General features: G+C 40.3%; 1 protein-coding gene across 1 annotated transcript in view; it reads left to right on the top strand.

The window, feature by feature from the left end:
• The window catches only part of PARD3B (par-3 family cell polarity regulator beta), an 852378-nt gene that overhangs the window by 586806 nt on the left and 238009 nt on the right, over positions 1–27563 (top strand). Inside the window, exons 17-18 of the mRNA XM_087819630.1 lie at positions 7497–7703; positions 8326–8560. Of these exons, the coding sequence (XP_087675756.1) occupies positions 7497–7703; positions 8326–8560 (442 nt within the window). The remainder of the gene's footprint in view (positions 1–7496; positions 7704–8325; positions 8561–27563) is intronic.

The following is a 27563-nucleotide window of genomic DNA, read 5'->3' as shown; positions in this document are numbered from 1 at the left end:
AAAAATAACGTTTGATCCTAAAAAAATACAGGTTCTCAGTTTACACATTATGTAAAAATATCTTCATGGGGATGCCATCCAAGAAATCAGTTTGACCTTTTAGTTATGCTAATGGTTTTTTAAGAAACTTATTAGAATTCTTTATATTATACTTTATTTTGAGAGTACTGTAACAAATGACCCACATAACACATAAACCATTCAACAGTCCAAAGCAGAAGAAAAATGGGTTGTTGAAGCAAGTCACACAAAGTAAATGGTAAAAAGGGAGGGGGTGGGGATCACAGACACAGTTTGTGTTCAGAGTGAAAGCCCGTTGCCGAGATGCAGGAGGAGGAGCTGGAAGATAAACAAGGTGTTCTTGGCGGTGGGTAAAGATAAGATGACTTAAAGTGCACATAAGGAGGTGGAAATGGCAGGAAAGGTTGATACTACAAAGAGAAGCTGAGAGAAAGGAATTACTATGCTAAAAAGAAAGACCAAGGCATAGAGAAGATGAATAGTTATAGGTAGGGTAGAAATTATTAAATCTTTGAAAGTGGCTCCCAAGAACCTAAGGGTTGTATTAACAAAGAACAGGAAGCTGTGTGTTTCTCCAGGTAAAACTTGGTTCACCCTCACGGCGCTGGAGAAAAGGGGCATCCGAGGGCTACAACGACCCTTTACTTTCACCCTCATTTATTCCTTCAACAGATGCTTATTTAGCACTTCTCTGTGCTGAGGATACAAAGATCAGGGAGACTGAGAACATGGCAGGTGGCATTTATCCATCCACTGGATCCTGTTTCGCAGGTAGAAAAGCTTGCCACGTAGGTCAGTTGATTTGCCTCTCAAAATGGGTCTTTTTTCCCCCAGTTAATTAATAAAAGTAGTGGGGTTTTTAGTTTTGTTTTGTTTTCTTTAAGTAGCCAGCCACATTTTCCTTCAGAGACCAGTGCTATTTATCTAGTGTTTTAATTCATTATTGTGTTGAATGCCAATTTTGGGTGCTTTTTTAATTTGCTGGTTACTTGGTTTTAATCTAGTAGAGTTTTCCTGATAAGGCAGATAAAGGAAAAACAAGATTGAAACAAACCAGTCTATTGGAATGAATTTGTCTGAATTTTTAGCTGCTTTAACAGAATCTACCCAGAGATATGGTTATATGTTTTTTAAAAATAATTTACCCATGAAATTGAACCATTTTCTTATCCACAAAATAAAGAATAAAAGAAAAAGACAGAAAAGTGTCACAAGAATATTTTCAGTGTAATAAATTCACTATATATTATTTTTGTTTAACCTATTTGAGTCCAGGAAAGAAATCAAAATATGGCATTAGATTTTGACTTTCAGGTTATAAAAGAAGGAATCTTTAGTAAAGAAAATTCAAGTGTATAACAACGCTTGGCAAAGATTTAAAGACCTCTGGAGGGCCATGACCATACATATAATCGAAGCATTAGTTGTATTTGTTCACCTAATCTTCCCATATTTTCTCTAGATATTTTCACTTTAAAATAGATAATGTTTGAAGACAGAGTAGGAGGGATTATGCAAATATATGAATCTTAATAAGAAGTTCATTATTGAACATTTTGACATGAATTTCAGGAAATGATAAAAGACCCTGGCACTTATTGAGACTTAAGAGAAAAAACTCTGCTCCTAGAGACCTTAGTAATTGCCAGTAAAAGAACTGAGACCCAAATGACAGCAGATAATGTATAAGCCAGATTACACTATGCCCTATGGTAATGACTAGGAAATGGGGCGCTGTGATAAGCTTGGAATGATGACCAATATTTGGAATACTGAGATAGGCAAGAAAGTAATTAGCCCCATTATGGACACAGTTAGCACAGATAACACAATTTGGGAAATTATACATTTGAATATTATGGGGAATTTTTTTCTAAGCTAATGGATTTGCAATGATATCTATTAAAGCACATAAGACATTTTGCCTCTAGGGAAACGACTGAAAAAATCAAATATACAAAATTTTCAGTAAGTGTAATCTAAAGTAAAAAGACAAAGTGGGATATGTTAATGAATAAAGTACTGCTGTGACTTCCTACTTGGAATCTATAATAATTTTTCATTCAAAGATTTTTAAGGCTATTAATTTCACATCACAACTCCCCATGAAGCAAGCAAAGCATTTCTATTGTATTTGCCCAAGTCCATTGCTCATAACACAAAAAGGCCAAATTGATAATGAAAGCAAGCTATCTCGATGAATTCCTGGCCTTTTCAAGTCTCATGCTATAACTCCTGGATAGCATTGCAATCATTTTGATCCCCAATTTATGACTGGGCACAATTCCTTTATTTTTGAAGGAGGAGCTCTAACTTAATTAATTTTCACTAAGTACCCTGAGGAGCATTGATGTTATTGAAATGCGCAGATTAATACATTATTTATTGTTCATTTATCATAAGTATTTGTTAATTTTTAAGCTCTAGCTGGGAGAAAAACTTGCCATGTATTTGAAAGTGAATACCTTCCCCAAAATAATTTCCTATGTTTTAATCAGAATGTATTGGAAGCAATTTCATCAATAATGGAAGATCCAATTACTGGTCTCCTGGATTAAGGCATTCTTTTAATGTGAGACTTTAATGCCAGAATGGGAAGTTCAAATATTGCCAATGAAACCTCTGACTAATTAAATGATTATAGCCTAAGGGAAAGGGCAACCAAGGCCCCATTATTAATCTTCCCACGAATAGCCTCTATATGTGATGAACAGATGGATATATGTACCTTATTTCAAAAGAAAAGTGTAAGGAGTTATTTGGGGGGGAAAATAAGGTCAACATTTAAATTTAAAAAAAGAAGGGTGGTATTTCTGTATGAAGCCCTTTTCAGCTTGCTGCAGAAGGAATGGTTGCATTTAAGAATGCAGTGCTGTGCTCCAGCCAGTGGTGTTCAGTGGTCGCCCGTGCAAGAGCTGAAGGGTCTTGAGTTCAGTTCTGGTCAAGGCCATGTGCCTCGGTTGCAGGCTCCATCACCGATCCGGCGAGGCACGCGCAGGAGGCAAGCAATCGATGCGTCTCTCTCACATCAGTGCTCCTCTCTCTCCCCCCCCCCCCCCACTCTCTCTCTGAACAGCAGTGGGAAGAAATATCCTCAGGTAAGGATAAAAACCAACGGCTGCAGTGGCCTACTGAACCAGGTGGCTCGTGCTGGCCTCCTTCAGATGTTTAGAGGTCGCCGTCATACGAGTCATCGCCCCGTCTTATGAGCGCCTGCTACGCGCCAGGCACTCTTGCATCCTTGTCTTACCCTCGTTTTATAGATTAGGAAACAGGCTCAGAGAGTAGCAGAGTGGGGCGTGTGGGACTTTCCACGGCCTCTCCTCGAAGCAACTTGCTATTAGCCACCACTGTCCAGACTATTTGACTCTCTATTGTCCTCATCGCCTGCCTCGTGGGGAACCAACAGCAGCCCTCGGCCCCAGGCAGGGGCAGGAACCCAAGACTGAGTCAGAGAAACTGAGGTTCACATCCACGTGGTCGCCCGGGCAGGCCTTTCTGCTTCAGGGTGTGTTGAAGTGGCCTTTCTGGCTAGAAGGCTGGAACAGTGGTTTCTCAGTGTTTCGAGCATCTGTAGTGACCCGTCCACCTACACAGGAGCTCTGTACTCCCCTCTACTGACATTTTTAATGCCTGCGGGAGAATCGGTGGCACTAGTCCTTTCCATCTTTAATCTTGGCGTGTGTGTGCATTCTCTTCATAGCACTATTTTCCTAGATGACAGGGAGTCCTGATGTGTCTGAGAATTGGTGGGGCCAGACGACGTGACCCTGAAATTCCCTTTACTCAATATAAGGAAGGCTCCTGGGACCAAGTCAAGACAATCCGCTTCATTCGAGAATAGAAGATTCTTCTAAAGTGCAATACCATCATTTAAAAAATGATTACAGTGGTTTTTCTTTATGAGGCCTTCATTTTAAGGGACTATTTGGCACAGAGAACTTTCAGAATATTGTTATTATACCACCTGTATTTAACATGTTAGATCCCTCGTTTAGCGCCCTTGAAAACCGTTGTATCATTTATTTTGAGAAGTTTGTGTATGTCAGGTTCATATTTCTGAGGGCAAGATAAGTTTATCAGGACCTTAGACAACATAGTCACTGGACATAAAAGTCATAAGTTAAAAATAAAGCCTTCTTACTAAACTTTGGAAGATTTCTTCTTTGGCATGTGCAACTTGCCTAAGCTGGCCTGGAAATCATTGAACAGTCATACTCAGATTAGGTCTGTGGATGCTCAAAGCCGGACAAGTAAACGCTCAAATTTGGACCAAGTCCACCCCATGACTGATAACACGTGGTATTCATGGATCACGCTCTCAGACAATTGCTTAAACTCGGCCACAGCCAACATCATATCAGCTACAGATGAAAACGTGAGGAGTGATCATATTTTAGGATGACTTCAATGGGATAGAATGACTGAGATTTTGATTTTGATTAATTACTTATTTTATATTATCCCTTCAAAGAGAACTTTACTTTTAGTGGGAGCCCAGAAAAAAATACTATTTAGGTAAATAATTAGACTAAAAATAGACTGAATCTACCAGTTCTAAAAGCAATGTGAATCTAAGGGATGAGGGTAGGAATAGAGAAGAGGGACTGAACGTAACAATTTATTGTACATCATAAAATCTTTACGTGGTAGGGTACTTTATTCCAAGGGTTTTGTTGGAATTTAGTACCGACACCCATGAATTGACATAATAATACCTCCCTCAACCAGTAACCTTGACCTTTTGTCAGAAGCCTTCTGACACATAAAGGAAATGTGAGCCCTGGTCAAGGTCCATGTCAGAGTCCCGTTTCAGCTGGAGATGGGTTCCATCAGGTCAATGGACCTGTATGTCCTTGAAGACTTTCCTGAATTTGGATTCCCCTCTCCACCATCAGTCTCTCCCACGGCTACATCCTGTTTATTCCCTGGGAATAAATAGAAACATTTGTTTCAAGGTTGAAAACCCCTGAGCCCACATTACAACCTAGGACTCAACCACCCTTTTTGCGTTTAGGTCTCCTATGGCCTACATCCAGGAAAGCTGGGTTGTAATTTTGGCCAACATCAGTTGATGCTCCTAATTTGTGACTTCTGTTTATACAAAGTGAATTCACTGCTGGCTCTATTAATCCTGCAAAGTCCATGAATCCTTAAAGTTCAGTGTCCTTAAAATGATAACAATGTATTTGTTCCTCTTCACATACGGCTTTTTTTTTTTTTAAATCCTCACCCCAGGATATTTTTTCCATTGCTTTTCAGAGAGAATAGGAGGGAAGAAGGAGGAGGGGGGAGGGGAACATCGATCCGTTGCCTCCCGCATGCGCCCTCAAATACAACTTCTTGCTAAGCCTCCGATGAGCTCCTTTTAGATAACATGCCTTATATCTTGGATGATTTATTCACTTTCATGTTCGCTGGAATTTATTGCTAAAGGTTGATGCGAATACTTACAGTTTGGGTTCTAATATAATCTCCTGGATGGCAATTAATAAATAAAAGATGGTTACTATTGTTGACAGAAGAATGAGCCTCTCAGACACTTTCATCTTCGAGTTTTCACCAGACTTCCTATCAGACATCCCTAGGGCTTGATGGGTGTAAAATATTTTCTGTAAACTCCAAAGCTTTTACTGTTGCTTCAATACCCCAAGCCAAGCCTCGGTGTTACTTTTTTGTTTTCTTGTCAGAAATGATCTTACTAGACTTCTGTTTCTTCAGCTTACCTTCCTTCCTGGGACTATAAGAAACATCTCCCTTTCTGGATTTAGTAGGAACATATTCTCAGTATTGATGACTTGCAAGGAGGACCTGAAATATGTCCCTGAAATCTATTGTAATTTTGTTTTTTGCTTAGTCTCATCTCTGTTGCATTTATTGGAGGTACACTGTCACTCTATAAAATGCAGTGTTTATTGCCCTCGTGTGTATTGTTTAAAGCACAAAATTGCCTCCTGTAAGTTAATGATGAAACTGTAAAAAAAATATCCAATTTTCGCAGTTTGCCTGCTTGGCTAGGCTCGGAGCTAATCTAAATGAATGCTCTTCTTTTAGATCTGAGGAATCTGTAGGCCAGTTTAAGTAAGTTGACTGTATCAAGTAGAGAACAGAGGCCAAGTGCTACTTTAGGCAGCAAGGAGCAGAAAAGGTGGAGTTGGGCTGCCTCGGGACAGTTCCCAGTTCTGACACTGACTAAGTGGATAACGTTGGGCCAGGTATTTCACTGCTCTGTGCCTCAGTTTCCTCATCTGTAGGGGGGCTAACAACAGTTCAGTAGCACAACTATAAGGATAATAAAAGTAAAACACTTAGAACAGGACTAAGCATTGTTAGCTGTCAGCATTATTGTCATTATTTTGACTTTTTAATTTGTTCAGGACATATGGAAGGGTGTGTATTGCTGTTTAACGTTATGTGTGTTTATATAGGCGTTTCATCTCTGTGGTACTTCTTTTGTATTCTTTGTATTACCTAGTACTGTGTTAAGCAATTAGCAGGAGTAGAGCAGCAAGAGTGATCATAGTAAGAAAAGACAGTGCTGTTTATGGGCCTTGCTGTGTGCTAGGTACCTTATGTACATACCCCTTAATATGCACTCCATGTATATCTACCAAAAAACTGCAAAGAAGTTTATTTCCAGTAATGCAAGTATAGCCTCATCATAATAATAATCTCCTTCATAACTGGGGAGGATTGTGAGCCTTGGCCCTGGTGGAAAACAGCCCTGATAGAATTCCTTCCATCTTTAAAATAAACCTGTGTGGCAGGTATTTATGTAGCCTAATCCTGTTATGGACAACTGGGTGCCTGGCTGTGGGTGGGAATGGAGGTCAAGGCATGGGTGAAAGCAGGCAGATGCAGGGCAAGAAAAATCATACAATTGAAAAATATTGTATCTCAGAACACAAATTATTAAACCTTATTTAAATAGGTTTCCCCCTTTTTGGAATATTATATTATTTTTTTTTAAAGCTGCCTCTTTGAAAATACCCAAATAGAGATAATTTGTAACAATAAGCATTCATACAGAAAAGTTGTTTTCTTTCTTGCTTTGCCTTATTTACCTATAGACTAAATAAATTGCATTCACCATGCACTAATAGCCACCAGAGTAAGGTAAAGTATTTAATCACAAAAATTGCAATCACTTCAATGTCCTTTGATTTCTGTGCATGGTACGGTGCTTAATAGTTATAAAAACAGTGACAGAAATAAGCGCTACAATGTATGGGAGTGCTTGAGATGGGTACTGAGAGAAAAGCATTCATTGTGTTAGGAGCTCTGTGTATGCATGTGTGTGAGTGTGAGTGTGTGTGCGCGCGTGGCCCAGCTGGGGTTTATCCCCAACTGCCACCCACCTAACACCCCTTTTTGTAAGATGCCCAAACCGAAATATTTTTGGAACAACAGACCTTTCCAGGCCTCCACACTGCCTTGGTAGAAAACAAGGTGACCTTTTGCCCTTTCTTTTCCAGACTCTCCAAGCAAAGATTTCGGGCCAACGCTGGGCTTGAAAAAGTCCAGCTCCTTGGAGAGCTTGCAGACCGCGGTGGCCGAGGTCAGGAAGAACGAGCTTCCCTTCCACCGGCCCCGGCCGCACATGGTGCGCGGGCGCGGCTGCAACGAGAGCTTCCGAGCGGCCATCGACAAGTCCTACGACGGGCCGGACGAGCTGGAAGCGGGTAGGCGCGCCCGCGTCCTTGCGTGGCTTCTCCTCCCCGCGGGCCGCGGGCAGGGACGCGCGCTAACTACGGAGAAAAATGACCGAAGGGCCCCAGTTATGCTTGTGATATTAAAAGTAATTCATTCTCCTGATATGTTCTGCCCTCTGGCCTAACGAACATGGCACCGGGTGAGGCAGGACGCAATTGATTGTACCCGGCCTCCCGCTTTCCCACGAGGACCGGCTGTCGCTTACCCCGAGGGGGCGCGCCGCGCGTTCTCCGCAGCCTGATGGCGGTCATTAGAGGCGGCATCAGCCGGCCGCGGCATTAACTGGGGGGAAGCGGTGGGGTTATTTCTGTCCTCAGACGCGCCTCCTGGAAATCACTCACCCTGTTGGTCCCCAGCGTGAGCGCTGCCCGAGCCGATCGAGGTTAACAAGCTGCTTGCGGAGAGATTCGTGCTTTCCCGCCAGCAACCCTTGCCCTGGGCCCCGCTCCGAACACCACGCGGGTCTGGGGCCCGCGGGTGTAGGCGGCCCGAGTGGCCCCGGGTGGTGCGGAGCCCGAGGGCTCCTGCTGGTCCCCCGAGTGCACAGCGTGGCCCCGCGGCAGCCCTGACCCCCCGGCTCTCTCTCCGCAGACGCGCCGTCGGACAGGAGCGCGCACTCGGGCCCGCGAGCGCTGACCCCCGACCCCGCGCCCGGCACCCCCGAGCTGGAGGGCGCCGAGGACAAGGCCAGGAAAGCCAAGAAGGCCACGGGGAAGGACAGGAAGAAGGACAAGGGCAAAGCGAAGGCCAAGGAGAAGAAGCAGAAGGAGGAGAGCGAGGACCCCGACAGGAAGATGAAGAGGAAGGGGCTCGGCGCCATGCTGAGGTAGGGCTGCGCGTCTTGCTCGTTCGCTTCTTTCTTTCTGCGGCGAAATCACTCAGTTGTGTGCACTCGGAAAAACAAAATGCAAGCTCTCCCTTCTCCTCGGCTGGATGCATAAAAATGTAATTGGGGCCCGGGACGGCCGGAATCGAACCCGGGCCCTGGGCGGGGTGCTGCAGAGGCCGCCAGGCTGACATAGATGAGACGGTCTCTCTCTCTATATATATATATCTATCTCTCTATGTCTCTCTCCCTTCCACTGCTGTCTGAAAAGCAATGGAAAAAATATCCTCAGATGAAGGTTTTTAAAAATGTAAAATGAGAGCGTGCTTGCTCCGTTTCTGCAGAAGGAGACTGCTTGGGTGGCTCCGAAGCTCCCGGTGATGACAGGAATCTGTTCTAAATCTGTTGCCCAAGACCTGGGCAATTCCAGCAGCCCTTGTTTCCAAAGTTATGCGGATAAATTAAAAGCGAGCCCTAACTGTGACCTCTAAGACAGTCCCTCTGAATTAGAGAAGACGGAATAAATGCACCACACACCCCTCCCCACCCCCATGATTCTAGGTGTGTGTGCGGCCAGGCCTGTGGGCACATTAGCTGTCACCTACAGAGGCCCTGTGGTCCAGCGGAGATGTCACTGGGTCTGGAGCCAGGTGGCCCTGCTCTGAATTTGTGACCCTCCACACACAGGCTACTGGGCGTCACACACTTTATGTACCTCCCCTGAGCCCACCTTGATTCCCCACTTTCAGAGGCCAGCACCCCTGCTCTCCTGACGCCCTGGGGGTGCGAGGCGAGATTTCATAGGCAGTCACTCTGTTGACTAGGCATCGCTCAGCCAGTTCAGTCAGAAAACAACCTGCGGTTTGGTGTCAGGACCATGCCTGCTTCTCAGGCTCTGCCGCCAGGGGGAAAGAAGAGCATTTTTTAAAATTTATCTTTATTGTTGAAAGTATTACAGATGTCCCCTTTTTTCCCCACTGACCCCTTCCATCCCACATCTACTCCCTACCCCAGGCCTTCACCACACTATTGTCTGTGTCCTTGGGTTATGCACATATGCATATAAATTCTTCGGTTAATCTCTACCCACCCACCCCCACCTTCCCTCCGAGATTCGAGATTTGTCAGTCTGATCCATGCTTCTATGTCACTGAATCTATTTTGTTCATCATTTTATTATGTTCTTTAGATTCCACATATAAGCGAGATCATGTGATGTTTGTCTTTCTCTGCCTGGCTTATTTCACTTAGCATAATATTCTCAAAGTCCATCCATGCTGTCCCGAAGGGTACGAGATCAAGATGCGCACTATTAAAACAAGAAAAAGATTTTACTTAGCTGGTTGTATCTGGTGCAATCAAGCTGTTGGGTGCTCTTTTGTAGGCCACTTCTGTGGAGTTTCCAAGGTGCTCCCTGATGCACTGATCATTGATGTGGGAGTTTCATTTTCTCACTGACTTCCTGAGACCCTCAGGTTGCAGACAACACAGCCCTGGAGTGACCTTAGCCCAGCTAGTACACTGCAGTTGGAGATGGCTTTAGTCTAACTTCCTTCTACAGCATCTACTCTGCTCACTGGAGTTATGATCTCTTGTGCCTCTGAATGACAGAAATACAGCCTGGTGCCCCTGCTCCCTTCCCTCCTCACCCTGTCACGGGGATGCCCCAACCAGCCTGGCACCTTCAGAATTCTTCCAGGCAGAGTCAACCAAGACTCTTTGCCCCCCCCAACTTGAAGACCACGTGCCAAGAATGCTCTCATGCTGGGGAAGGTCAGTAAATGCTTGCAAGTCACCAAGCAAACAGGTGGGAAGTGGGATGACAGTCCCCTTTCGTGCAATTGCCTTCAAATTCTCTGAAGGGATTTCCTGTAGCCTCCTCATTTCTTTTGTTGGGGTGAGAGATGGAAACACCTCTGTCCATTACTTGCTTTACTCTTATAATTTCTCATCACAACAAACATCTCTCTCATTCTCTACCCTCTTTCCCATGGACTGAAGGTGAATGATAGGAGGTGAGAGCTGATGAATCAGTTTGGCCCTCATATTAAACGCTTAGGAGGTATCTCTTTTAAAGATGCTGAGTGGTATTTGTCATCAGTTGTTCTCAGTATATGGATCTTGGACTGAAATTTCAGACAGAAACAGAAAGTTCCATTTGATATCTGTTATTTTATTTATATATATATATATATATATATATATATATATGTATAGATGTACACTCTGTTCTATGTGTATATATATATACACACACACACACACACATACATACACACACATATATACACACACATATACAGGGTGGGGCAAAAGTAGGTTTACAGTTGTTCATATGGAAAATAATATAATAATTACTAAATAATAAATAGAATAAACTCTGTGTTTCACATACAACTGTAAACCTACTTTTGCCCCACCTACTTTTGTCCTGTATATATTATATATAGTGACATTTAGGGAACACAAATAATACCGATACTAGTAGACAAATCTCTTGATAGACATTGGTCTATTTTTCTTTGTGATCTTGTTAGACTCTCTTTCCTTTTGACATTTTGAATTTTAAAGTTGCCCTTTTCCCAGTAATGATTATGATCACCTGAATTTGCAGGCTATGGATTTCAGAGGTTAAAAGTATAGGCTCTGCATGTGGACTTCTGAGTTCAGGCCTGGCTCTTCTACTTTCTGTCTAAGTAGCATTGAGGAAGTGATTTAATCTCTTTGTGCCTCAGTCTTCTCATCTGAAAAATAGGAATCATAATAGGATCTACCATTATTATGAGTACTATATTTGTTTAATTACATATAATGTGCTTAGAATAAGACTGGCAAATAATAAATATTCCATACACATTAATTATTGTGGTGAGCAGAATAATGGTCACCTAAAGACATACATGTTTCAGTCCCTGGTACCTGGTGAGTATGTTGTGTTGCCTGGCACAAGAGAAGTAAGGTTGCTGATCAGCTGACTTCCAGATAAGGTGATGTTCCTGGATTTTCCCCAGTGGGCCCAATGTAATCACAAGGAGCCTTAAAATTAGAAAAGGAAGATGTGACTATGGAAGAAAGGTATAGAGAAGTGCAATATACATATTTACTGGCTTTGAGATTGAGGGAGGAGGCCACAAGCCAAAGAATGTGGGCAGCCTCTGGGAGCTGGAAAGATCAAGGAAACGGATTCTCTAGAGAGCCTCCAGAAAGGCCTGCCAACCTCTTAACTTCAGCCCATTTTTGTTTTATTGTTTAAGCCACTAAATTTGTCGTATTTTTCACAGCATCAATAGAAAACTAATATAATTATTATCATAATTATTACTACTTCTATAATGTCGTAGTAATTTATAAGGAAAAAAATTTCCTCTTTAAGGTGTTAAACTATAAAGGTTTACCTAGAGCAGTCTATAAATATAAAAAACTGTCAGAGCTTCCCATTTTCTAGACTATTACTAAATTAAGCCTTAACTTTATATTTTATTTCAGATGTTTGGGTTCTGCAGGTTCGTGCTCTGTTGCCCATAACACAGAGCTGGCTTTTCTTGTTGCTGTTTTATACTCACTTTACTTTACTCTGTTAGAAATCACAGGGCCTCCTAGATCCTTTAAACATCTAGCCACTCGGAGGTTTGTTCCTTTCTACTATTTCAGCAAAATGAAGATCTGAAAGGTGGTGTTTGATTTTATCTCTGGTGTAAAAATAGCAACTGTTTTCCATAGCCTTTTGCATCTGACTTTGGGAGCATATTGGAGCTCCTGCTACATGCACATTTTCAACAACAAAGAACACAAAAGCTGTTACCATCAGCCAAGAGATTTTGCTTTAATTTTCATCTGTTGCTCAGATGCTATTGACTTAGTTTCTTTCTTATTTAAAAAAGATTGATTGCTCTAAGGTTCTCTAGGAGTTAGATGTGTGGTTTAAATATGTATTATTTTTTCCATTAGCTGCATTTCACAGACACTTTCCCGAACCCAGGGCTTTAATGTAGGTTGTGTACTTGTACCATGTACGGTGGCACCTGGCCAAGGGCCCGAGTGAGGACTGAAATTCTGCTTCCTTCTCTTCACCCAGCCTTGCATCGTGGAAGTGGGAGTGTGTTGGCCATGGCTGTGCTTATAAAAGCTAAGCCTTGTGTGCTTTTCTGATATTAACTGATCCGTTCATGTTGATGGTGTGTAGTAAGTAGTACAGTGTAGCTCATTAGTTAACTTAACCTGCTCTTGGTCCTTTTGAAAAATTGTGGAAGATTTCATTAATTCATATCGTCACATGTATTATCTGGTTCCAGGATGCTTAGTCTTTGCAGATTTCAGAATAACCTCCTTGCAGATTGAACTATGGCTCTTACGCCGGCCATAAATTATTGTGGAAAAATATGCAGCTCTAGAACCCACCACCTTTGGTAGTTTCCCTGCATCCTGTTTGCCTGCTGTTGAAAGAGACTTTAGGGGATCAAGTCGCTTAAATGTATCTCTTATGTGTTTGGATTCCCATAGGCGCTGTACTGTTTATGGCACGACCCTGCAGAAAGACCACCTGTGGCTCCTTGTAGCCAAAGGGCAAATGGAGCTCAAACCCCTCAATAGGCAAACCCATTGCTCTGAGTCTTGGCCACCTTCCTGGTGTCTAGCAGATACTCCCTAAGCACTGAAGAGAAATATCCCTTGGCCAACAAAATCTTGCCATGTCCAGAGTAAAAACCCCAGAAATCAGTCCCCGATTTCTTAATGATTTAATAATCTCTTAACCTTATATTCTTTAAACTGAATTCTGTCATAGCTGCTGTATTCTTCTCTTTAAATTATAGGTCACTCACTGAATTGTCTGCTGGGTTTGGACCCTGAATGTGAAACCTTGTTGTTGTTGATCAAGCACCTTTTTCTGTATATTTTTGTGTGATTTTGTACACAAAGGAATTGTGCCTAATAAACTCCCTTTTAATGGATTAACGAAGAACAAAGTGTCAAACCTGCCAATAGAAACGTCATCTCTGTTTTGAACGTTTGTTTCCCTTATTTATTTGATTAACAGCATCTATTCAATGCCTACTCTTTGCCAAGCACATTAATAATTATTCTTCGTCTGTTCAGCTCTATTCAAGGCCTGCTTTGCATCAGGCACTGTTCTAGACACTGGGCATATAGCAATGAAGTTCCTACTTTTATGATACTTATTTTTCTTAGTGAAGGAAGGAAAAATTAGACTTTTGAATTTCTTGAATTTAAAACAAAAACAAGCAAAATATTGCATAACCATGTAAACTCCTTATAACAATGAATTTCCTGGAAGTGGTGAGCCATTTGCCTAGGATACCTCCTGGACAAAGCAACTCTTTGTCAGCTCAAGGGAATTGGCAGTCATTTTATTCTGTGCCAAACAAGACACCCAAGCAATGGCTCTTGTGGAACTTACATTCCAGGGGCAGGGACAGAATAAACAACTAGTTGAAAATAATTGAGATGATTTCAGATTGTCGTGGGTGCTATAAGAAGGCAAGAAGTCAGACGGGATGGTGTCATCTCACCCTTGGTATCTGTCTTAGCAGGTAACAGAGGGTGCATCTGCCCAGGCCACACTGAATTTTTAGCAGATATGTTATCAGAACTTCACACACTATGGTACTGATGCCAAATCACCTTATGCTTGTTTTTTGTTTTGTTTTTTAATTTTTGCAGCATATTAATATGGGAAGTTATTTTTAAACCAGCTTCACATAAAGCTATAACAAAAAACTAAGCCAAATTGTGTGAGCGTAAGTGTACAATGCCCTATTATACCTAAAGTAAACATTCTGAAGAAATGTGGTCTTTAATCGAAATAGTGAACTTGGTATACAGCTGTTTTTATCAACTCTGTTCCTCCTAGCCGTCAGTTGAATATTCTTTATTGTTACTTCTTAATTCAGCTAATGTAGGTATATACTGGTTCAGTGTCTGCACAGAAAAACCTAAATCATGAACCCTAATGACAAAGGAATTTTTGAAATTCTAGAGACATCAGTTTGTTATTTCCAAGCTTTGCAAATCTAAAGCATCTATGTTCATTTGATTTATACTACAAGGTACTATATATCTTATTGAAATTAGGGCAGCTCTATATAATGGCACCCTGCTATGAGTTTTTGAAAAGAACACTCCTATACAAACACACCCTCACCCTCCTCCACCACCACCGCCACCACAAATAACGCAGACATCACCACTGCCAAACTAATACTTAACCTGGTTAAATATCTGTCCTGTACAAGCTCTGAACACTTAAATCTCCAGACCTACATTAATCCCTTTGAGTCTCAGTCTACTCATCAGTATATTGGGGATAATAACACATTCTCTCCAAGCTATTGTGAAGTTTTAAGTTCAACAATTTATGTAAACAAAGCTGTCAGCCTGACTTGGTAGGCTTTCCTGCTGGTCTTCCCCCGTGCCTCACCCCAGAGAGCCGGTCATCAGATATTACCTTTGACTCGAAGCCCCCAAAATTTCTGTTTCAATATTTCCCCCCCTCTAATTGCTACTTTGAGTTTCAGGTGGGCATGCTGTTTTTTCTTTAGCCTGGACAATTTTGCATGAGAAACTACAATAAGTAATGACATAGGGAAAATCATTCAGTCATTTATGTTTTATAACTTTGCCTCACCCCTTTCTAAATGTAGCTGTGGACTCTTTTCAAAGGTTATCTAATCACTTGATGGTGCTGAATACAGATAGAAAATGGACTCAAATAGAGAAACAGGTTTTTGGGTTTTTTTTCCTTTTCTTTATGTATTTCAGATCAGAGTATGGATTTTGGACTTGATAGTCTTAATGCATGGTTCATAGTTATTTCAGTTGGGTTGCCTTGGAAGTTGTCTTATAATCCATTACCCATAAAGATACACTTTGACTTGATTTTTAAATTAGGTTAGATAGAGACTGAATACTTAAATCTCCAGGGAGCATGACATCTGTCGTACATTTCTCCTCTGTACCTTGATCCCATAACGGCTGTTACAGGTCTCACGTACAATAAATATAATGTGGTCATGCCTGTCATTGCCTCTTTCCAGATAGTGCTTGTAAAATGTCTGGGTATCCCTTCAACTTTATGGGCATGCAGGGTAACCTAGCTAATGTAGCCAGGGCAAAGAGATGTTAACCGTCGTTTCCCCAAAGGCAAAAGGCCAGCAACAGGCTAGAGTTGAGATACTTTGCTTCGTGAAGTAGAGGCCGGTTTGAAACGTGAAAAATGAAAGCCAAAGTAGGTCAGAGTTCTTCATTCAGGTTCAAGGTGCATATAGAAATACACTGAGTACAGAGAGCCTTACAAGTCAGGGTGAAATGGCTGCATGTATTGAGCCTGAGAGAAATATGTGACTTTGGCAAAAAAAAAAAATAATAATAATAATTTGCATGTCAGAGGCGAGTGCAGCCATCCATTCTTCTCCATGGCTTTCTATGATTGCAGAGGAAAATAAATAGAAACTGAAAAAAAAATGAGAATTTTGTTAGGTTCATTTTTTGCTTCTTTGGTAACTGAATTTTCTCACCTCACAGTTCATCTTAAATTATTTACTTTCACTTTCACAATATGAGCCATGAATATTTTGTTTCTTCATTTTGTTAATTTGCCAATTTTCCTTTGAGCTAAGTGCCCCAGCAGTTTTAATTTTTCATTCGAGTTGGGAAGAGCCGTGACCCTTTTTTTTTCGTTATTGCTATCACGGGCCTGGGCTTAGAAAGCTACATTTTATGACCAGCAGTGTTGAGCCCATAATAGAATTGCAAAGTAGAGTGTAATATACCGATATTGACTTCCATTAAACCCAGTGGTGTGATAGCTGATAACATTTATATATTTATGTGTGGTACATCCTAGCTTTTGTTCACTTGCAACTAAGCACCAGAGAGGACAATTAGCACCCTAATATGAATAAATTGTGAACGGGAGAACATAAAGGCGTGAGAGTGCCTCTGCGAAGAGGGCAGGTGGTATAAGACAATGGAGATAGATGCCAGGATGGTAACTAAAAAGTATAGACTACATTTGGATCAAACAAATGTAGGCTTGTTTGCTTGGCATTTATTTCTTCGCTAAGAGAAGCCCCAGAGACAGATGGGCTGCCCCTCGGATGGGCCGAGTGCGCAGACATGTGAGCGGCCGCAGTGCCCGCACGGAGTTTGTGTGGTGCCTGACTTCATTCATTTCCTTTTCAGATTTTACAAATCTCTTTAATGATTGTCTCAATAGAAAACAACTAGATTCTCATATCTACTTTTTAAAGTAACAGTTTTCGCCATGTCTGTGTCCATGGGTTATTCGTGTATGCATACAAATTTTTTGGTTAATCTCTTCCCACCCACCCAGCCCCGCCTACCCCCTGGGCAGGGACAGGGGCGTGGAAGGGGGACATCTGTAATATTTTCAACAATAAATGTAAATGGAAATAAAAGAAAATAACAGTTTTATTGAGATATAGTTTACATGCCATCCCATAATACAACTCAGTGGATTTTAGTGTATTCACAGAGTTGTACAACCATCACCACAATTAATTTAGAACATTTTTATTACCCCCCCAAAAGCATAATTTCTACCCGTTAGCATTCACTCCTTATTTCCACTTACCCTCCACCCCCATGGCCCTGTCTGAGGCAACCACCAATCTGCAGCCTGTCTCTGTGGATTTGCCTATTCTGGACATTTTATAGAAAATAAATTATGCAATGTGGTCCTTTGTGACTGGCAAAATGTTTTCAAGGTCCGCCCACTTTGTAGTATATTTCAGCCACTCACTTCTTTTTAATGGTGAATAATACCCCATTGTATGCATATACCACATTTTGTTTTTCCGTTCATCAGTTGATGGACATTTAGCCATATTTCCAGTTTTTGACTATGAATAATGCTGCCATGAACATTCTTTTACAAGCTTTTGGGTATATATATATTTTTATTTCTCTTGGACATGTATCTTGGGACAATAGGACATATGTCTTGGGAAATTTCTGTGCGTAACATTTTTTAAAATGTTTTCAATTATAATTGACATAAAATATTATATTAGTTTCAGGTGTACAGCATAGTGATTGGACGTTTATATACCTACAAAGTGCTCACCCCAGTAAGTCTAGTACCCATCTGACACCATACATAGTTATTACAATATTGTTGACTATATTCCCCATGCTGTGTTTTGCTTCCCCATGACTATTTTTATAACTGGCAATTTGTACTTAATAATATTTTTAGCCGTCAAGCAGGTCTGCAAATGTTTACTTATTCTGTTTTTTTAATGTGTTCATGGAGGGATGAGGTGCATAGATGGAATTAATTAGTATAAAAATGGATGGGTAGCTTGTTTTCAAAATCATTTTAAAATCTGATTGCTCTCTATCGCCTTCCCTCCCTACCCTATGTAATCTTGATTACTCTGTAGCTCTGTCCAAAGCAGGATGATTTTCTCGTACATATCACAGTGAAAGTGATCATGTAAAGTATCAGCTGAAAGGCTTATTTGTTTAATTAAGGTTCTCTTCTCCTCTTAATATGCGTGCACAGCTCCCATTAACGTTAATGTGAATTATGAAAGAGCACTGAGAAGAATAGATCCCTTTATCTCATTACTTTCCTTAGATAATGAGGTTTAGATTTGTTAACAGATCAGAACAAAAAGTCCAGTGGAAAAAAATTGGCTTAACTTTTAGAAAAATTGTTATGCTAAAAAGAACTTTCACAGGTGCTAAAATGGAAGCTACATATTAATAAATAAACTTCATTAGCATTGGAGGTGAAATATAATCATTTAAGATGCTGGATTAATAAAATGCAAAAGGTTTCCTAATGGACCTATTTGCATACTGATATTAAGTAACTAATAAAACATATTAATAACAGTTTTATTCATATATATAAATACTCATAAGTTCCTAGTTGGGAGTGTATTTGCCTAATTTGCTTTTTACCATATCCAGCACAATGTCATGTCCTTGCCGGATGTTTACTTAATACTATTAGATAATGACAAGTATAGATTTAATAATTTGCTTGAGGGGGGAAATGGAATTAATTCTTTGTTTAGCACCTTTTATCTGAGAACTTCAATGTAATTTACTCACATCCATCTTTAAGATGCATGGGAGATGGATGTGGCAAATAATAGTTTTACTTTGTAGATAATAAAGACTGAGGCATTTAGAAGAACCAGCCTGTCTAGAGCTCATCTTTGAACTGATACAGTACCAAGACCCGCCTCGATCATTGCTACCATTGTACTAGCGTCTAATAATGCACTCACACCAGGCCTAATTCTGCGGATACGTTCACACACCCTGTAGAACCCATACTTATCTATTTTTGCCATTCATTGGATTTTCTTGGCCTAAGCCAACATAGAAAACAGCAATTTAATAACATGAGATGGTTCATAGTTAAGGGAAAAGACTTGAATCTTTGCCATAACTGTTTTCCTCATTCAATAAGAAAGAGACTTCCCAGAACAATTATAGACAGATATAGAAGCTACACAAATTGAAAAATGGATAAGAGATATACAGATATTATGGGATTGCACATCTAGGACTATTATCTCACCAAGGCTAAATAATATCCACCAGGATTTTGGAGACAATCCAACTTTGCTTCTCCAGCTAGCTGCTGATCATTTCTGCATGGTGGCCCTGCTTCACCCTCAGCTTCAACGTGTCTGAAATCTAATTCATCATTCACCCATCTAAGTCACCAGCTCATCCTGACTTTCCTAATTCTGTTTGAGGCACTGCCAGGAGTCCCGTGACATCTGGGAGCCTCCTTTTTCCCATTCCCACATTCCATCAGCTAGTAACCCTACTAATACTCGCAAAATGTTCTCTCTTACATCTGGGCCTTTTTTCCATTTCCAGTGTCATACTCTAATCGTAGTCTTTGTTATTTATAAGTAGATTGTTTCAATAGACTCCTAACTGACTTTCCTCCTTTTTCCCTTTCTTCATTTCAGTTCATCCTAAGCAAAGCTACCAATCATTCATTCATTGTTATCAGACATTTAATGTGCACCTTTTGCACTAAAATGAAATACAGTACAGGGACAAAGAGCAGAGCCTCTGGAGTCATTCTCCTTAGGTTCAGCTCCCAGATCTATTTCTTTCTAGCTGTCCATTCTTTATCAACTACTTAACTATTCTGTGCTTCATTTTCCTCTCCTGTGAAATTGAAATAATAACAACATCTACCTAAGGAAGCTGCTTTGAGAGTAAATGAGATTATATGTGGAAACCGCCTGGCACATAGAATGTTCTTAAAATATAACCTATTTGTAGTATTCTGCTCCAGGAGCTAAGATGATCCCCAATTACGTAGTAGTGCTCAAAAATCCAGCTGTACTTTAGGGTCATCTATAGAGCTTGTTAAAATTAAAGATCGCTAGGCCTTATCATCTGAGAGTCTAATTCATTAGGTTTAGTGTGGGGCCTGGAATCTCTGATAATTCTGAGGCAGCCAGTCCCAGGAACCTCTATTTAGGAAATACTAACTTATAAAATTCAAACTATGTAGTTTGGTATTTAATACCCTCTATATTTTTATCCCAATTCATGTGTCTGTCTTTTAAAAAAAAAAAAAAATATATATATATATAAAGATATATATATATATCTTTACTGATTTCAGAGAGAGGAAGGGAGAGGGAGAGGGGAAGAGAGAAACATCAATGATGAGAGAGTCATTGATCGGCTGCCTCCTGCGCGCCCCTTGCTGGGGATCAAGCCCACAACCCGGGCATGTGCCCTGACCAGGAATCGAACTGCAATCTCCTGGATCTTAGGTCGATGCTCAACTGCTGAGCCACGCTGGCCGGCATCTATCATTTTTTTTTTACTGTTCCTTTCTGCATACTCAACCAGTCTAACCAGATGGCTGACTATTACCCAAAACACACTCTGTGAAGCCTAAGATTGAACCCTTTTTTAGGATGCCCCCCCCCTCTCTCTTCCCCTCCCGCCTTCCCTCTCTCTCTCTGAGTCTTGTCTGGCTTCTGAAACCCGCCTTAAGCCCCATCTCCTTTATGAATCCTTTGACCCCCATTACTGTCTTTCTCACCAAAACCCTTATAGCCCTTGTCATCTCATTTAGTGCTTCCCATAGGCGGCTTGGTTTTTAGTATGGGTTTTACATGCCTGTCTCATATCCTTAGTGAGGCTGTAAATTCCTTTAAGCAAAGGGACCTCCTCACAGCGCTTTTTACAGTGTTGGCCCTTAATAAGCTTTTGCTGATTGACTGACTGGCTTACACAGTGCGCTAATTGGAGTAGACTTATTTGGATGTTAAAGTGTTGTGCCCTTTAGTCATTCGAGATAACAGTATTAAAAATAATGAAAACAGTGGAAGTGGTTCGAAAATAAGAAAGAGGGTGAACTGCATTGGGAGTTAATTTTTTTTTTTAATTTCTGCTTGAAGAAAAGGTTGACGGGTGAGTTAACAGGGAGTAGTAACCAGCTGTTATCCATCTCCACTGAGGACAGTGCTACAGAAAATGGGCCAAAATCACTATCAGGGAAAAAAATGAGGTTAGATATAAAAAAGAAGATGGTTGTTAAGCACTGGAATGAGGTTTCTGAACAGGTTGTGGAATTGACCTCCCTAAAGTACTTTAAAAGTAGAAAGGATAAATATCATCTAAAATGATATGAAAAACTGTGCCAATCAGTTCATTATTTGAGTACCTATTAAATGCTACTCTAGGGAAACCAAGAAAGAATATACAATATGAACCCTTCACTTAAGCTCACTATCTAATTAAGATGACCCATAAATATGAAATTATTAGCAATGAAAGTAGGATTTATAGTTAAAAGCTAAATTGTGAGGTTGTGACCATAATTGTGGTTGGAATTCAGATGTATCCCCTGTAATTACCCTCTACCTCTGCATCCCAAAAAATATCTACCCCAGGCCTTTTTTAAATAAATGAATTTTCAACATCTCTTTCTAAACTACTTTTCTAGGTTGAGTGGAGTATCCCCAATCTTTTCTGAAAGAATTGATTCAATATTATTGGGCAAACAACTGCTAATTACACAAAAAGCATGTTGTGATAAGTATACAACCAATCTTTTATTTTTATTTTTTGACATCTTCTTTCATTCACTCAACAAATATTGACTGATTGCCTAATAAGTGACCGTCCCAATGATCAGTTTGGAGATACCCACAATGAACAACAAGTCAGAAGTGTTCTCATGTTACCTGTAACCTTTTCTCAAAACCTGGTGGGGCATAGATGTTTTAATATTAAAGTGACCTAAAATTTACTAAGCTCCTTTTAAATAACCAGAGCATCCCTGAGTCCCATAAAACTATGGTTGAACCCTTGTAGCATAGTTGATAAGAATACTGAATACTGAGATGGCCTGATATCTAAACTCAGCTGTGTAACTGCCTTCTTCAATGGAAGTTTTTCTTTGCCAGGGAAATGCATGCTTTTTATACACTTGCAATATGTGTATAAATTGTCGTTATGGTCATCAGCTGCTTGGCCATCAGCTGGAAATGATTCTAGGGTAGATGTGTCCATAGAGTAAAATAGATAAGGGTTGGTTATCTGAAAAGTCAGTTTCACAAGGCGAAATGACACTGAATTGAGGGAAATTGCCCGGTCCATTAACATTTAACTTGCCAAAATAGAAAATTTAGCTAGAGGCAAAATGAAAAATTTGGCTTTTAAACATACATTCATGTGAGTACACAAAACGATTTATTCTTGTATTATTATTAATTATTGTATTATTTATTATCATTACTACTAACCTACTTTTGCCCCACCCTGTATTAATACTCAGCATGTCCTTTGGTCTGCATTAGTGTAACCATCTTATCCCAGGTTGAGCACTGAAAATTCCAAAGAAACTCCTCAATTGTAAGCAAGTCCAGACAGTTAATCACCCCAGTCTGCACTCCCAGGGTGATCAACTGTCCTAAAGGATCATTCTGATTTTTCCCTCCTTTCTCACCCTTTGTTTATGCGCTACTATATAGCCCTAAAATTTTTGGAAAAATAAAAAATGTAGAAAAAGTAATTATTATTTTGAATACGACAAATTTTAAAAATCTGTACTACAGACTTTAAAAATATAAGAGAGTGGAAGGCATAAAAGAAAACTTAGTAAGTGAGCCCTTTTGTTACCTTAGTTTTGTGCTTGCTTTAACCTGCGATGTCATCTAGTCTCCTAATGCATTTTTGTATCTGAAAAGCCACATAGCTCCAAAAATGAAAGTAGAAATGTCTCGGCAAAGAATGACTAAAAGCAGCACCCCACTTGCCAACAAAAGAATCCTTTAAAATATTATATAATTTAAAACTCAAAAAAGAGAGAGCTGGCGGCACATCAACCAGAAATGACGGTTGTAACTCTGATTGCAGACAAAATCACCAGTGAGCAGTAAAAACCCTAATTCCCGGGCTTTTGGTATTAGTTCCTCCCATTGATGGGTTTCTTTCCCCCCCAGGGACTATAATTTTTCACTTTAAATTTGAACTCTAGTCAATGTATAGTAGAAAATCAATATCATAGATTTGTTCTGCTTTCCTTCTGCCTCCTGGAATTTTCAAAGTATGTGGAGGAGCAGCTTTTATGATGAAGATGGACTGTAAAATGAAAGGGGAGGCTTTGACCAGTTTCCTAGAACTTTGACCCAGACGCTCCACCAGACTGCCGATGCCGCCTCCGGTCTCTGTCACGCCTTCGTTATCCCCATTCTGCTGGGGTATTTGATGTCTAGAGTGATTTGATTACTGACACACTTTTGTAAAGACTCTTTTGCAAGTTAATTGGCATTTGCTATCAGAATAGTTTTCCTATTCTACCTTGCCCCTGAATTTTTTCTGTTTTCAGTCACAATGTATGTCCCCATATTGTGACTTGAGAAGGAAGTCAAGGAAGACACACACACACACACGAGTAATCCAAAAACCTAGACATTTATACAGATGATAGTTCTTCCATTGTTAAAAATAAGCAAAGGTGCTGAGGAATTGTTGTAACAGACGCAGATGTGGGGCCTGGTAGGTCGTTCTCATTCCCTCACACAGATTAAATTCCTTCCCCTGACGGTCCGAATCCTTTAATCAGCCTTCTAACTCCATGTCACCCAGCATCTCCTTGGCCTCAACATGCTCAGGCCACGATTCATGGGAAAGTCATTGGCGAGGTCTGATAACTCTAGACTTGCCGAGGGGCTCTGGATCTTCTTGGTATTTTCCACTGGTTTTGTACCCACCTGAAGTACAAGAACCGTGTTTTAGGAATATTGGTGTTCACCCCAGGACCTCTGCCTCTACTTCATTTCTCCTCCCTCTGCCTCCTCCTCCTATCTTCTCATAATTGTAACCCAATTTTCTAGTTCCTCTTGGTCCCAGTTTTTTTAACTAAAGGCAGAGCTAGATTGATTATCAGCAGTCTCTCCCCTGACCCTGGTTAGCTTTGTATACATTCTATCCACATTTGACACTGGTACCCCAACTGCAGAACTCAATAAACCTGTGGAGCTCTGAGCAATCATGACTCTTACCCAAATACTACCTCCCTACCATGTTGGCTTCTACTCTGGGGCCTGCTCGGTAAAATTGCCTAGAACCCACAGCCCCATGTAGGCCCCACTTTAAGCCCCACTGTCCTGGACGAGAGCACTGTTACAGGAGAACTTATTTCTGACAGATCACACCCAGTACACTGGCTCCTGGCTCCATCTCCGGACCTATATGTCTAGTTACAGGACATTTTTTCTTAAACCTCATGTGTCTTATCTGACTTTAAAGTATTCATCTGTCATTTGCTCTTCTCACTACCATGGCCTGACTTGCTGATGAAATATGCCTGAATGGACCACTTCTAGACTAGTTGACTGACCTCTGTAAGACAGACTTTATTCCTGTATGTGAATTCTCCAGCCATCACCCATCCTAGTTAGTGGGGCTCCATCCCCAGTGATCCTATGGTGTTGGGAATACCTGACTCCAATTCACTATTGCTTACTGCCTGGGCCACAGTATGCATTCTGCAATGAATTGCTGAGCCAATTCTTGATTCCAAGCAATCCATTTTAGAAATAGTAACTAACAATCAGTTTACACTTGAAATTGCTTTCATTGGTTAATGTGGCTTTTAAATGACAACTGATATTTTTTTTTCCTCTGGTGTAGTTTTTTTATCCAAATCATTCATTTGGAAAAATTCAGAGTTAATTCCAGGAGAGAAGCAAGTCCTTTGAGCAGTGGGATCTCTGACAGAAGGAATGCTCTGAATTTGGGAAATATAGGTTAACACTTACTGATAAGCTCTGCTCTTTAGTTTTGCATTTTCAGTGTTAAACTTTAAATCTAACCATCATGTTCTGTTCCACAAGAGATGTGTCAGCATAAAGAGAAATAGTGGAAATAGTGGTGGGTGATAGGATGTAATAGAAATTCTAATAGGCTGTTTAACAATAATATGGCAGGCAGATACCATTTTAATCAGTATTGTCATTAACAACTGTCAATAGAGAAGATGAAATGTTCTTGTCTTTGTGAATTATGATTTATGACTGGCACAGCAGTCACACCGAAGCATATTTATTTTACAGTGTAGAGACATTGATTAAATGCACATGGCATCTCAAACACAGTTGACATTTTAAGTCAAAATTATTACAGACATGCAGCCATTCATTTAAGCTGTTGCTTTAAAAATGTGTCTCAACTGATTGTTAATGGAAGAAAGTCTAGCTGGGCCAATATTTCAATAAGTTGATCCTTTATTTTACTAGCATACATAGCCTGGGGGAACATTGCCTCCTCTGTTAGGCGGGCTTATAATTTTGCTCTATCTGGTGGGTAGGCCACCAGATGAAAATAATCTCCTATGTGTATATACACAGAACACTAGATTTCTCAGAAAGCCATTATCATAGTAGGATAAAATTATTTTTTTTGCTTCTCTTTTCATAATTCTCCTTACCTTCTCTGCAAATCTTACCTTCTATCTAGCCTATGAACCTGCTTAGGAAGTAAGTCCTAAATAATTGATGACAGCTGTAGCTGAAACATTAATATCGTTTAGGGATGATGGTTTTTGTAATGTATATTACTGCATCTTGCCAATAGACCAGTGACTTTAAACAACATAAGTGTTTGAGTATTGATTGTTGATTTACAAGATTGAGGCCAATACTAATTGTGTCTGAGAGCATACTTATGTACCATGTCTATAAATTCTTTGATCTGTTTTCACATTAATGTCTTTTTAACTCAGAACTTACTTAGATTTTTAAAATCTTTTTATTATGAAATAACTTTAGACTTGCAGAAAAGTTAAAAAAAATAATAGTACAAAGAATTCTTGTATACCTTTCATCCAGATTGCTCAGATGTTAACATTTTACCGCCGTTAGCTCTAGCATTTTCTCTCTCTTTTTCTTTCCCTCCATATGGATGTGTGTACAGATATGTGCATACTTGCATTTTTTGTCCAAATTCTTGAGAGTATTTGCAAACCTAATGATCTTTTACCCCTCAACTGCCTTTGAAGCTAGGACTTCTTCATTGCATCATTCTGATCTTGTATTTGGGAAAAGTAAAGAGCTGGCTTCAAATCACCCTCAAATCAGTGAAATTAGAAATTATAAAGCAAGGAAGGTAGTGATGTCAAGTGTGATTACACGTCAAGAAGACCAGTATATGTCATGTTTTATCTTTGTGGGTTGTATTATCACCATGTAATCTAAAAGCCTAAATTAAGTCTGCATTGACTTCTGACAAATAAGTTCACATTTCCAAGAGTGAGGTGTATTTCTTTGACAGTTAATGAAACTTCAAAACTAAGGCCTCTGTAAAAGGGTGCAAATATCTCGTCCTTGTGACGAGGCCTCATTAACCGCACAGTGTGCTTGAAGGAGATGGTAAATAGGAAGATGTCCAGTTATTATTAAAATTGCTGCAGAAAGATTCTTAGAAAGCCAATACTCTCTTTTTCTCAGACTTACTATCTTTTTTATTTTGCTGCAAATGATTTATTGATAAGACGGGGCGGGGGGGGGAGCTAGGGAAGCACTACCGGCTTTTGATCACCTTAGGGCTTTTCTTATCAATATCTCTGCATTTGAAAACACATTTTGAAAACAAAAAGGTATGAAGAGGAATGTAATATAGCAACAGTGGAGTTAATTTCATTCACAGAATTGATAATTTGCCTCCTCAGAGGGGGGATCTGGAGAAAAGAGCTGGTGTGTTCTGCCTTCCTTTTTGCTCACGTTTGTTCGATGTTCCGGGTGCTTCACACTGGAGCCGGGTCTGACATTAGTCAGGCTCCTGTGCCGGGAGAGAGGAGAGGCGCCGTCGTCCGAGCGTGGCGTGTCGAGTGATAGTGGATCGGCGTGGCTGGTGGAGGTTGTGGGGATGCACGTGTGAAGGATCAGTGCTGAAGTAAGAAAATACCTGATTCCCTGAACAGTCACTCCGGCTTACACAGAAAATGCCGCGGCCGCATCCAAGAGTGTCCCCCCGCACAAGTCTGTTCCTAAATTACATACTTATGTACCATGTCTATAAATTCTTTGATCTGTTTTCACATTAATGTCCGCCCGTTGCCGAATCGTCCCTATTGCTCGCTGGAGATAGTCTGGTTCTGGGTAAGACGCAAATGTGCAAAATGGTGTAAACACTCTGCCAAATCCTCATCATCTTTCTGTCTGTCAAGGTTTAGTTAGTCACAGTGGCTGAAATCTCCTCTGTTCTTCTTGTAAGTTGAATAGGCCTTTGAATGTTTATGACCAAATATCTTCCATATAAAAGATACTGCAACTGTGTGAAGCACCTTGAACCTTTTTAGCCAAAAGATAGTGTGTGTGTGGTTATATTATCATTAGCAGCTCTTTCTAACTTAGTTAAAATTAAATTGGTAGAAAGCATTATTGTAAGTATTTTGTGAATGCTAGTATGTCATTATTCCTTACCCTGTAGGGTAACTATACTCTGTCAAGGTTTATGG

This window comes from Miniopterus natalensis, chromosome 8 (genome assembly GCF_054644295.1).
Source record: "Miniopterus natalensis isolate mMinNat1 chromosome 8, mMinNat1.hap1, whole genome shotgun sequence".
Taxonomy (NCBI): Eukaryota; Metazoa; Chordata; class Mammalia; order Chiroptera; family Miniopteridae; genus Miniopterus; species Miniopterus natalensis.
The sequence above is the reverse complement of the archived record's forward strand: the minus strand, read 5'-3'. Positions and strand labels throughout refer to the sequence as shown.